Source organism: Pelophylax lessonae, assembly GCF_965119305.1.
Source record: "Pelophylax lessonae genome assembly, chromosome: 3".
In the NCBI taxonomy this organism is placed as follows: domain Eukaryota; kingdom Metazoa; phylum Chordata; class Amphibia; order Anura; family Ranidae; genus Pelophylax; species Pelophylax lessonae.
In genome coordinates, this window is record NC_138770.1 from 160,598,966 (window position 1) to 160,612,613 (window position 13,648).

Genomic DNA, 13,648 nt, shown 5'->3' on the forward strand with positions numbered 1-13,648 from the left:
ACTTGCCTTGCTATATTGTTATTTACGCTAAATGTGATCATCCTGTGATCGCTAGAGCCCAGGTTGTCCTGGACTCCTACCTCCAAAATTATGTCTGGGTCATTAGTGATCAATAGATCCAGGATTGTGTTTTCTCTAGTAGGAGAATCCACCAACTGTGACATGTAATTATCCTGTAAGGTTTCCGTGAAGTGACGGCCCTTATGTGAGTGTGTAGTCCCCTCTCCCCAGTCAATGTCAGGATAATTGAAGTCCCCCAATATGATGACTGATCCTAGCTTTGCCACTTTACCCAAAAGTGCTAAAAATTCCAGCTCTACCTCCTCCCCTTGTTTAGGTGGCCTATAGCAAACCCCCACAATTACTTTATCTTCTGTATCCTGTGTATGCCTAATGTACCTCCAGCCACAGAAAACCAAGTTCTTTGCTGTCAGGTGAAAGCCTGTGGGCTAATTTTTGGGGCCTGCACTGGCCGACACTTACTTCTGTATCCTGTGTATGCCTAATGTACCTCCAGCCACAGAATACAAAATTCTTTGCCGTCAGGTGAATGCCTGTGGGCTAATTTTTGGGGCCTGTACTGGCTGACACTTACTTCTGTATCCTGTGTATGCCTAATTTCTCAGACTGGCATTGAAAATCAATTGGTCTGTAAACGTTCCGCTAAATTGTGAAACGGATGCGGACCCACTTTACAGATGTGTGAATGGACCCTATATGTATTTGACATGTATTTACCAGCTGCTGTCAGTTCTGGCTGATTTAGAAAAAAAATTAAATTTTTGGGCTGAAAAAAAAAAAACTTTTCCAATAGCAATACTTCTGGTATGTCAGTGTCCATGTTGTGGGACTATTTGTGCATAGCTAGTAAGTATTTTGTGGCTGCAAATATGGCCTGGAGGTTTTTAATGTTCGCCTGCCATTAAAGTGAATGGGGTCCGCTGCGAACTTGCGGTTCGCGAACATTTGAGAAAGTTTGCGGATAGCGTTCGCGATCCGCCCCGTCCGATGTTCGTCCATCACTAATCTCTTTAATAACTTTTAAAATGCAATATAATACACAGGTTCTTATAACTTTATTCCCAATACATTTTATTATGTTTTGCAAAGGATAAATTGTATTTTCACCAGGCTAGTAAGAGTAAAGCACCATTAAATAATTGATTTAAATAAATTGGCTCAAATCATATACAGTATATTCCAGTACACATTTTAAAGCAATCTTATCTGGTTCATTTTCTTTCACACACATGCATGTTTTGGCTGACAGGTTCAAATGAAAGGAAATGGAGCTTCTCTGGCAAAAACACAGAGAAAGATTGACGATGTTATCTAGAGAGGAAAGAACTGACAGATGGAGCCCCATGCATGCAGGTAGAAATACACAGATACAGATGTATAAGGCATGCATACACTCACTGGGGCATAGCGATACTGGCAGGTTAGTGACATTACATTGTCAATCATCTGCAGGTGAGATTGTACAAGAGACTTGTTATCCTACTGATTGACAGTAAACAAATGCACAATAAGTGGAAAGCGCAGCTGTACATATGTAACCACAACTTACCCTCTGCAAACTAAAATCCAGCACATTGCCGCCCAAGAAGCCAGCAGGATGGCACCTACAATGATTGATACTATGGCAGCACGAGGTAGGCGTCCAGAATCTGAGAATACAATGTATTTAATTAACACTTCAAAGAGAAATTCCATTCTAATTAAAAAAATAAAAATTATTTTACCATAAGTAATTGTAAGTCATTAAATGCAACCCAAGGCAGATCCTGCTGTTCTGTCACTTTTTTAATCTATAGTGGGATAGAGTGTTTAATATTTTGAATTCTGAACAGTCTAGTCAACTTCTTTTTCTGATAGATTTAAAGAATTGTGTTTTCTTTGCTGTTTATGTTTGCTTGAAATGAGAAAACACAATTTGACTCTTAGCACATAATTCCCCACAGTGCATCTGTCAAACACATCATAGACGCATTTTGGATGCATTGACAATTGGTTGCCATTTACAGTGTGTTTGATAGAGATCCGTTAGGTGGAATCACAAACTTACAAGCTCTGAACGCATGGCTATATTATAGTCTATTGGAAGCATATTGGATACTCATATTGGATACTCTTGCTTCTATTCATATGCTAAAATAACTTTGTGGAATATTTACAATGCAGATGTACTGAAACCGTACAGGAAACAAAGTAGTGTCGACTTATGTTAAAGTAAACTTGTGCCTTACCCGGACCATAAACAGGTTTACTTTAATGGCAGCCCCACCAGCAGAAAAAAACACCTTCCCTTTGCTCCCCTGCTGCTGCCAGAAATGAAAAAAAACAAACAAAAAAAAAACTTTAGTTCTAGGTATGGGGTTATGTGACTCACTCCCCTCCATCTTAAGCGCTAGAATGGGTGGTTCACTATTGGCTACTTAAGTGCCCAATGTTGTCACATGGGTGCAGGGACAGGGTCCTCCTCTCTTTGCAAGTGCATGGCAAGTTGTGACATATAACCCGCTCTCAGACTTCTTACAGTGGGCTTTGCTTTCAATCAGTATAAAAACCAAAGCCAAAAATGTAATACATTGCAGCTTACCAATCCTTAGGCCCCTTTCACACTGGATGGATCCACTCGGGGACTCCCCAAGCTCAGCGGGGATCGCTCCGTTGATCCCCGCTGAGCAGCCACATGACAGGTCTCTGCTCCATGTGCTGAGAAAGACATGTCAGAGTCCCGCTTTCCTCTATGGGGAGATCGGATGAAAAGGACATTATGTCTGTTTTCATCCGATCCCATCCGATCTGACCCGCTGGAATATATCGCCATCCGTCTTTTTTAAGCGAATCTTGTCGGATCGGATGACAGACGGGTGTCAGTGAACACATCTCCGCTGACGCCCACCTCTCCTTAGAGAAAAATGGGTGGCCTGATTAGGTCCACCTGAAAAACGGACAGGTGGACCTGATGGGTCCGATCGTGTGAAAGGGACCTTAAAATGTAATGGCTGCATTTGTTTTCTTTTTTAGTTGTAAATAGCTTGTCTTAGCCCTCTAGCTGTCACTTTTGCTGGGCTTGGTCTTAAAAGGTTAGTTGAAACAACACTAACTTACTGGCCAAATCAACAAGCAAGAAATAAAAGAAAAAAAAATGGAGCAGTCCCCACATCTAAGAATAGGAAAGCTGCAATACAATACATTTTTGTTTTTGAGTATATTACCATTTTAAATTGCAAAGACTATTCACACCATGTAAAAAGACATAGTAAAAAAAGAAGTCTTAGAAAAAAAGTAAAACAATCTTACCTTCTTCCAGGGAAGGATTTTGCTGAGGGTGGGTCAGGAGACATTTCCCCCCTAGGCCAGTACTTATAAGATATGTTGAGCAGAGTAGGACTGGCAATTAGTAACAGCTGATGAGCAGTATATACATGCTCCCTGTTCAGATTTGTAATTGTAGCAGAGGGAGTTCTTCTAGCAGCAACATTGTTTACAGTTCTAAGATGTTATGTGGCTACATCTCCTGTAAGTCACAGGAGTACATTTTGTTCTGCACTCCTGTGACCCGTATTTAGCTGACAGTGGGCTAAAACCCACTGTCAGCTGAGATCACTCAGCCAGTCCAGACTCTGCAGGGATCCTGAATTTATTGTTAGGAATCACCCAGATGCCTGACCTGTAGCTTGCTCAGCCTCTCAGCATGCCCCTGAGAGCCCAAGCCAGCCACTCCCTTCCCCTCTATAGTGCAGGCAGTCCAGTGAGGATAACTGGCTCTCTGATCACTGAAGACTGAAAAGTGAGCAACCAGTAGTGTTTGATCACTCAGTTCTCGGTGTAAAGATGGTGGGGGACAGCTGCCTCCACCTAGGTGAGTATGTGTGTTTCTTTTTCTTTTTTTTTAAACTCGCACTTCTCTTTTAAGCATTGAACTGCCATTATTGCAAGAGATAATGCAAATGTGAGTACCAAGGAGACAAGGAAAGTCTCAATTAGGGGTCCCTCATGTTTTACAAAAGGCCTGACTGAGTGGCTTAGTCTTCAATTACCATACAGGTACCTGCTGTTTTAGTTGCTCGGAGAGAGAAACAGGTAAGATGAAAAAAGTCCATCAAGTTCAACCAATAGAAAAAAATGATTATATAAATGAAATGAAAACCACCAAATACAGCACCCTATACCCCCAGTTGACCCAGAGGAATGCATAAAACATTTATATAAGGGAAAAAGTTACTTCCTGTTGCCCTAAGGCAATCAGATATTCCCTGGATCAACAATCTTAAAGCCATGCTACCTGCACCTTGTGTTTTTCACCTGCATACAGTGTGCACTGATCATGTAGGTTCATGGTGTCATCTGTTGCCCTGTATGTACAGCCTGTAGTAGGGTAAATCTTCACATGTGTCCTGTGTCAGCTATTTCAGTTTGTGTTGAATAAAAAGGAATGTGGTATGGCACTACACAGGTAATCACTTGAGTTTCGGAAGGTTTTACCCCCTTTATGACCAGGCCATTTTTTGCTATTTAGCACTACGCCACTGTAACGGGTAATTGCACGGTCATGCAACACAGTACCCAAATGAAATTTGTATAATTTTTTTTCCACACAAATAGAGCTTTCTTTTATTGGTATTTATTCACCACTGGGTTTTTTATTTTTTATTATATAAACAAAAATGTTGAAGGAAAAAAACAATTTTTTACTTTCTGCTATAAAACATATCCAATACAAAAATGTAAAAAAAAATCTAATTTCTTCAGAAATTTAGGCCACAATGTTTTTTGCCTTTTGTAAATAAAGGCCCAGTAAGTGTATATTAATTGGTTTGCGTCAAAGTTATAGTGTCTACAAACCGATTTTTTATTTATTTTAGTGTCTACATACCAACATTTTTATTTCTTTCTTTTTGTTATCTTAGTAATGGCAGTGATAAGTGAATTATAATTGGACTGTGATAATGCGGCAGGCAATATGACAGTAACTGATACTGGGTGGGAACGGACTAACTGACACTGACATCACCAGTGACACTAATACAGTGATCAGTGATAATATTATACACTCTAACTGTACTAATGAGACTGTCTGGGAATGGGTTAACATCTCTGGGTAATCAAGGGGTTAATGTGTGCTCAAAAAGTGTTAATGTGTGTAATGCGTGCTGCTTTTTACTAAAAATACTGTATGTTTATTCCTTGTCCCTGCTTTGCAAGGAGAAAAAACAAAGAGATTGTTCCCTCTGTACAGAGCCCTGTGTTGTTTGTCAACATAGGGCTCTGGGCTGTGATTACACAAAGCTGATCAGCAGGTCCTGGCATTGAATCATTGGCCAGGACCTGTTGACAAAATCCATCACTTGGTGGGGGCGTGCACATGCCCTGAACCCAGAAACCGGCAGCGATGTACAGGTACATCGTTATGCCTGTAGGAACCACCCATCTACAGTACAGTGCAGGTGGGTGGTCCTAAAGAGGGTATTGCATGCCTTTTGTCTCTAGTGTGAGACCTGACACTTCCTGTAAAACAGGTTACTTATCCCACAATCTTTGGGTCTCTCAGTCTAGCACTGAATCAGGTGAGAGCTAAACAGTAATTATGTCTAACAGACACAAGCAGAGCATTCATAGACACTCACAGTTTGAAGATGATGTTTCATCACATTTGCACTTCAAAATTAGTGATTCAACACAGAGAGGAGGGGTACCCAGGTATGCATTGGATGCGTTGTGACCCACACAACAGGAGTTGTCTTATCTCCTTGGTGCATAGGGACAGCTAGCTGAAGAAATACATGGACACAGGGGAATCAGTCAGCCATGATACTACAAACTGCAGTCACAACATTGATCAGATCACTACAAGGAAGAGCAAACAAACAACAAGTGTACAATGGCAGTAATAGCCAGTTATTTTCTGTACACTTAAAAATGCACTCTGTTAACTCAGCTGGCTAGAAATAGCTCCTGAGGGAGTCTAGTCTGCATTTTACAGATCTTTCTGTGAAGAAGCGTTTCCATATGTGGAGGTTAAATCTCTTTTCCTCCAGGCTTAAAAATGCCCCCTTGTCCTTCACAATGACCCTGAAGTGTGTTTCAGTTTTTGCAGCCAAATTGGGATAACACCTAACTATTTGTTACATGTTCTCAGTCGCTTGGCATAATTTAAATTCCTGTGATGGTATCTTTCTACCTGCTGGTCAGCACTATACTTCTACTGTTGAACGGAGATCACTCTTTGAAACAGTTCTGGTTTCTTTTAGTGTCGGGTGCTGTAACACAGAAAGCATTCCAGGGCCCAGCACACTCTGCTCTGCATGTTGCTGGCGAATGCATCACAGCACCCCAGTGTGTAATATAGTACCTAATGGGGACTGCCCTGTCACCCCAGACACACTTTGTGTGGTCCATTTTCTTTACCCCACAGAAACCTTCACCTATCATGAAAGGGCAACTTGATTGTGTTTACCTCTAGACCAAAGTTTCCCAGTCTTTTCCTACCTTTTACCCTGACTTTCAGCAAACCCGTCTAGGAGGTGATGTCGCTGGGCCTTTTCATGGAATTCTGGAGAAACGGAAATGCTTATAAGAAGATGCTCCTGCAAAGTGGTTGTGAGACTTAGGTTTCTTAATGTTTCCAGGAGAAGGCCCAGAAATGTCACCCTTGCCTATGGCATGGCCAAGTAACTTTTACTTTTTTGTTCTAATGTTGTGTTTTATTTTGTATTTTTTTTATTTGTTTTTAATAAAGATTTAAAATACAATGCAGAACAGGAAAGATTCTCATATGCATACGTTGCCAACAGAATAATTACAGTACTTCACCATTATACTAATAAGGAGTTCTAGAGTGACTGAGATGAGATGGGCAGTCGAGTCAATCTGCATTTATTTATTTTTATTATTATTTTTTTATTGTTTTTATTTATTTTTTTTTATTTAAAGGGGGGGGGGGTACCTTCAAGACAAACAAACCTTGCATTCAACGCAAATTCTGCTTTAAAAAGTATTTTTGCTTTTAGAAAATGTCTTTATTCTAAACAAATTATATAACCAGTTTAGATGCAAAATGTGCTTGGAGTTTTGTGTAATAGCATATAATACACCACCACTGACAATATCTGTGGTAGGCAATTAAATCCAGGAAACATTTAGCATCACACTAATGAAAAGGTACAAATGACTGCCTGTTTTTAGGAAGCTATGTAGATATTCTATTGAACAGTGCCAGTTTTTTCTCATAATAGCTCAGCAAAAAGATCATCTTGCAGGGTCCCAAATCGTTTTCATTTCAGGCATAACTGCACCGGTGAAATATTTTGTCATGAAAAATAAGTTATATAGTTACCTCTGTTGTTTTTGTTCTCTCCCAAAAACTAAGTACTAATGAAAATCAATGGTGACATTTATTTAGTCAAAGTTTGCAGTACAATTATTTTAATAGTCACTTGTTTCAAAGTGAAGGAGGTATTTAATCCATGAACCTGGGATTCAAAACATATCCTTTTTTCTGGTAATAGATTTGGAAGAGAAAAAGGATTCAAAACATATTCATAGTCACAATGAAATAATCAGTTGGTATTATACCTGTATCTGTAGCTTTCATTAAGAAAAACAATAACGTATCAGCATCTAGCACACAGAATAATGAATCATCATTTTCAGGCATCATCACCAGCTGAAGCACAATTATATAACTGCCCGTTAGAGTCTGGACTTTTCTCCCGGTCAAAGACATTTTTGTCTTTTTGTCCATCTTTTAAAAACATACAGCAATTGTATGTTTTTATAAATAATCAAAGGGGTGTGGTGTATTTGCACATGTACTGTATTTTCTGGCGTATAAGACTACTTTTGAACCTCAGCCCATCCTAAAGTATTTTCTAGCAGGAATACAAAATTCATGGGACCTAAAGTGGAACTATGGGCAGTAAAAATAACATATATTATGCATATATGATGCAGTCTGTCAGTAGCATTAACACAGTAGTGTTTAGTATTCTGAGTAGCTCTGTAATATAGTTTTATTACCTGGTGACTCTGCCAGTAAGTGTTATTTCTAAGGTTCCTTGAACAGAACAAACTTTCCAGCAAAAGTGTCAGGTAGAGGGTTTAGACAAACCAGTAACTTTTACAATGAAAATAAAAAAAATGTTTCTATAATTGCTTACAAAGTGTTAGCTGGAGTGTAGAATCAATCTAAATCCATTAGTCTATCTAACAGTTCCCTATTTACAAGTTGAAAATGTTGTTGTCTAAGGGTGGCTACTTTGATCCTCCATAGCTACTTTGTAAGAGTGAGTGTAGTCATTCTAAGATAGGCAAGATCACCAGGTGAAAGAAAAAAAAACCTAAAATAAAAATTATATAGGCACCCTATATACCCTATATAATATATATTAACCCACAGTATATTTACTACGGCAGTCAGCCCCTCCTTGGCAAAGCGACGTAGTACTACGTCGCTCGCCAAGGAGCCTGCAGGGGGCGAGTGCACGCCGCCGGAGGCGCGCTCCCGCCCCCACTCGTTCACGGGCATCCCCGCGCGAGTGACCGACAGCTCCGATGTCCGCCGGCCACTCACGATCTCCCGCTGGAGAGGGAGAAAGGCAGGTGGCTGATGTAAACAAAGCCGCCTGCCATTCTCCCTGATGTAAGAACAGAGATCATACGATCCTGCTATGTAGGATCATATGTCTCTGTGGTTACATCACAAGCCATGCCCCTTTACAGATACAATCCCGCCCCTAGGGACACACTTAACCCCTTGATCACTAATAATGTTAACCCCTTCCCTGCCAGTGTAATTTTTACAGTAACAGTGCATATGTATAGCACTAATTACTGTAGTAATGTCACTGGTACCCCCAAAAGTGTCAAAAATGTCAGTCAGGGGTTCGATCTGTCCGTCGCAATGTCGCAGTACCGCAAATAAAATCGCAGATCGCCGCCATTACTAGTTAAAAAAAAAAACAATAAAAATGACAGAAATCTTTCCCTTAGTTAGTAAACGCAATAACTTTTGCGCAAACCAATCAAAATGCGCTTATTGCAATTTTTTTACCAAAAATATGTAGCAAAAAACAAATTGGCCTAAAATGTTAAAAAATTTTGATTCTTACATTTTTTTGGGGGAATTTCATATAAAAAAAATGTGAAAAATATTGTTATTTTTTTAAAAATTGACACAATTTTTTTGTTTATAGCGCAAAAAATAAAAATTGCACAGGTGATCAAATACCACCAAAAGAAAGCTCTGTTTTTGGAAAAAAAAAAGGACGTCAATTTCATTTGGGTACAGCGTCGCACGACCGCACAATTGTCCGTTAAAGTCACGCAGTGCCGAATCGCAAAATAGGCCCTGGTCTTTGAGCAGGAAAATCCTCCGGGGCTTAAGTGGATAAAGCAAAACTAAACCCTCTTATTTACCTGTTTCCCAAAACAGTTACTTTTAAGGCATACCAGGAATATTAGCTGTCACAGTTGCTAATATTAATGGTTAATAATATAAAACTAAGGCAGCCAGCACCAATTGGTAAGATTGTACACCCACAACAAAATAATAGCAAGGGGTGCAGCACCAATTTAAAAAACAGTTCAGTTGCACAAAAAAGTGTCCATAAATAATATCTGATGTTAAAAAGGGATCCCCTCACCGAATACTGTGAGCCAGAAACACACGTCACCACCGTGAGGGAGAAGGCAATCCTGCTTACCAGATCATATTGACCCTCAGATTATAGAGAGGTCAGTAAAGGCATGTGGGAAACCAGAAAAGCCGTTCAGTTGCTGGACCAGGCATGCACTGTATTCTCCGCAATAGACCCAAGGCCAGAGAACAACTCCACACTAGATCTTCAATGAGCTTCCAATCCAGAATCAAACAGACAGGACCAACAACTGCACTTCAGGAATATAAAGACTCTAACATAGTATAGTAATTCTTAAAGAAAATCAATTTATTAGTCAAAATAGTTGCACTCACATCACATTTCGTAGAAAGCATAAAAGCGTGTCAGAATGTAATCAAAGATAACTGTGGTGTATAGCGTGCTTGCGCCATGTCGTCATGAATAGACGTCATCAAAGGCGCGTCAATCTTTAGGTACCGGAAATGAAACACTAGCTTGCGCTTCATGATATGCTCCAAACAGAGGAAGCAGAAATACATCACTATCTTATGCTTCTCTATGAGCTCCAAACAAAGGAAATGGAAAAAACTTTCAGGTTAATGATACCAGTCGTACAGGAATAACATGGAGTAAATATAATAAAATATTAACACTGGTAATATAAAAGAAAGGAAAAGAATGGGTAAGCAGGTGGACCCTGAAATCAATTATAAAACTAGTTCCACATCCAGTATGGACTGCACAATCCAATTAAATTAACAATGGGACACATAGTGAAGCGCCATCTGGTGGGCTAAAACAGCATTACAATTAAACATCATCACTTGCGTGTACATACAGTATCTCACAAACGTGAGTACACATTTTTGTAAATATATTATTATATCTGTGACAACACTGAAGAAATTACACTTTGCTACAATGTAAAGTAGTGAGCGTACAGCTTGTATACCAGTGTAAATTTGTTGTTACCTCAAAATAACTCAGTACACAGCCATTAATGTCTAAACCGTTGGCAACAAAAATGTGTACACCCCTAAGTGAAAATGTCCAAATTGGGCCCAATCAGCCATTTTCCCTCCGTGGTGTCATGTGACTTATTAGTGTTTCAAGTTCTCAGGGGTGAATGGTGATGGGAGCAGGTGTGTTAAATTTGGTGTTATCGCTCTCACTCTCTCATACTGGTCACAGGAAGTTCAACATGGCACCTCATGGCAAAGAACTCTCTGAGGATCTGAAAAAAGACTTGTTGCTCTACATAAAGATGGCCTAGGCTATAGGAAGTTTGCCAAGACCCTGAAACTGAGCTGCAGCACAGTGTCCAAGACCATACAGCGGTTTAACAGGACAGGTTCCACTCAGAAAAGGCCTTGCCATAGTCTACCAAAGATGTTGAGTGCACATGCTCAGTGTCATATCCAGAGGTTTTCTTTGGGAAATAGACGTATGAGTGCTGCCAGCATTGCTGCAGAGGATGAAGGGGTGGGGAGTCAGCCTGTCAGTGCTCAGACTATACACCGCACACTGCATCAAATTGGTCTGCATGGCTTTCGTCCCAGAAGGAAGCCTCTTCTAAAGATGATGCACAAGAAAGCCCACAAACAGTTTGCTGTAGACAAGCAGAATAAGGACATGAATTACTGGAATCATGCCCTGTGGTCTGATGAGACCAAGATAAACTTATTTGGTTCAGATGGTGTCAAGCATGTGTGGCGGCAACCAGGTGAGGAGTACAAAGACAAGTGTGTCTTGCCTACAGTAAAGCATGGTGGTGGGAGTGTTGTGGTCTGGGGCTGCATGAGTGCTGATGGCACTGGGGAGTAGTGTTGGATGAACATCTGACGGGACGGTTCGACATGGTTCGACATGGTCCGTGTGAACTCGCTCAAAGGGACGGCGGGTCCCATTCATTTTAATGACAGGAGAACATGAAAAACATCCAGGTCATATTTGCAGCCACAAAATACTTACTAGCTGTGCACAAATAGTCCCACAACATGGACACTGACATACCAGAAGTATTGCTATTGGAAAAGTTGCCATAAAAAGGCGTTCACCTGACAGCAAAGAACTTTGTATTCTGTGACTGGAGGTAAAATTTTCTAGTAAATTTTGTCACTGTGTGTAGCAGAGTTAACGCAGCAAAAGAGGCAACATTTCTGCAGTACCCAAATACACTACATTAGAAAGTATATTATAAGTGTTGTGGACCTATTAGCTAGCGATTTGTGTCACTATACAGTCTCTCCCTACACGGACAATACAAATCAACTATAATATGCTTTCTATATTAGAAATTATATTATAAGTGTATTAGACCCCAGTATACTGCACACCAAATAATAGTACACCTATACCAGTCCTTAAAAGGACTTTTGTGGACCTATTAGCAATAGCTAGCGATTTCTGTCACTAACAGTCTGTCCCTACTCCACACAGCAACCTCTCTCTACACTGACAAAAGACAGAATGTAAAATGGCAGCCAAATCAGGTCTATTGATAGGGTAGGGAGTATGTCCATGTGCTGAAATGTCTCAATTGGCTGTCCTGTACCACCTGATGGATGTGTCATGGGTAAAAGTTCTTCACAATGTAAAAGAATATGGTGGTCACGAATATCGCCATATGTTCGCATGTTTAGTAAACAGCGAATGAGCAAAGTTCGCCGCAAACCGACCGCTGGGTGAACCGCAAGGCCATCTCTACTGGGGAGCTACAGTTCATTGAGGGAAAGATGAATGCCAACATGTACTGTGACATACTGAATAAGAGCATGATCCCCTCCCTTCTGAAACTGGGCCGCAGGGCAGTATTTCAACATGATAATGACACCAACACACACCTCCAAGACAACCACTACCTTGCTAAAGAAGCTGAGGGTTAAGGTGATGGACTGGCCAATCATGTCTCCAGACCTAAATCTTATTAAGCTGTGAAGCTTTGGGAAACTCCATGCCCAAGAGGGTTAAGGCAGTGCTGGAAAATAATGGTGGCCACACAAAATATTGACACTTTGGGCCCAGTTAGGACATTTTTACTTAGGGGTGTAGTCACTTTTGTTTCCTGCGGTTTAGACATTAATGGCTGTGTGTTGAGTTATTTTGAGGGGGCAGCAAATTTACACTGTTATATAAGCTGTACACTCACTACTTTACATTATAGCAAAGTGTAATTTGTTCGGTGTTGTCACATGAAAATATATAATAATAAATTCACAAAAATGTGAAGGGTGTACTCACTTTTGTGAGATACTGTAAACTGCAACAGCAATACAATTAAACATCATCACTTATGTATACATAAACTGCAACAGCAGGTCCCATAGCTTAACATGAAAAATTATATAAATAAAAAAATACAGAAAAGCAACAATAAAAGCAAAACGTACCTGTTATTCACAAAACAATTAACATCCCATTCAATATTCAAACCTAAGGGTGTGTAACATTGGTGGTCATAAATCCAGTGGGTCTCGAGTCTCCAGATCTCCCGCCAGACATGGCTCCCTCTCCAATGTGGGGAAAAATTATCTATACCCAAAATCCATGTGCCATCTAGTTATTTATTATGATACCGCGCATAATGCTTAGACACACTATGGCCAGGGTACCCTTGTCTAATGTTGCCCAAATGCTCATAGATTCTAACCTGCATAGTTCTAATAGTGCGGCCTACATACTGTAGGCTGCAAGGGCACTGTAAAAGGTATACCACATTAGTGGATGAACACGTAATAAAGGACTCAATATTATAAATTCTAGATGTAACCTTAGATTGAAAAGTGGACACCCTCCTGTCCTTAACACAATTAACACGGCATACAGCACATTTCCTACATGGAAAAAACCCTTTAGGTCCTGAAAAAAGGTAGTTCTCTTAGGATTGTCAATAATATTGGGAGCCACATACAACCTAAAAAGGCTGCATACCCCAGGACACAACAACTGGGCTATCTGCAAGTTGGGGACCCAACATTTCCAGTGTCTGGAAAAGATGTGCTTAATATCCTGAAACTGAT

At 40.2% G+C, this 13,648-nt stretch overlaps 1 protein-coding gene across 1 annotated transcript in view; it reads right to left on the minus strand.

Annotated features, from left to right (window-relative positions):
- Positions 1-13,648, minus strand: part of TPO (thyroid peroxidase) — a gene marked incomplete at both ends in the record, with an annotated part of 310,856 nt that overhangs the window by 15,822 nt on the left and 281,386 nt on the right. The window contains one exon of the mRNA XM_082250802.1: positions 1,571-1,670. Coding sequence (XP_082106928.1) covers positions 1,571-1,670 — 100 coding nt within the window. The remainder of the gene's footprint in view (positions 1-1,570; positions 1,671-13,648) is intronic.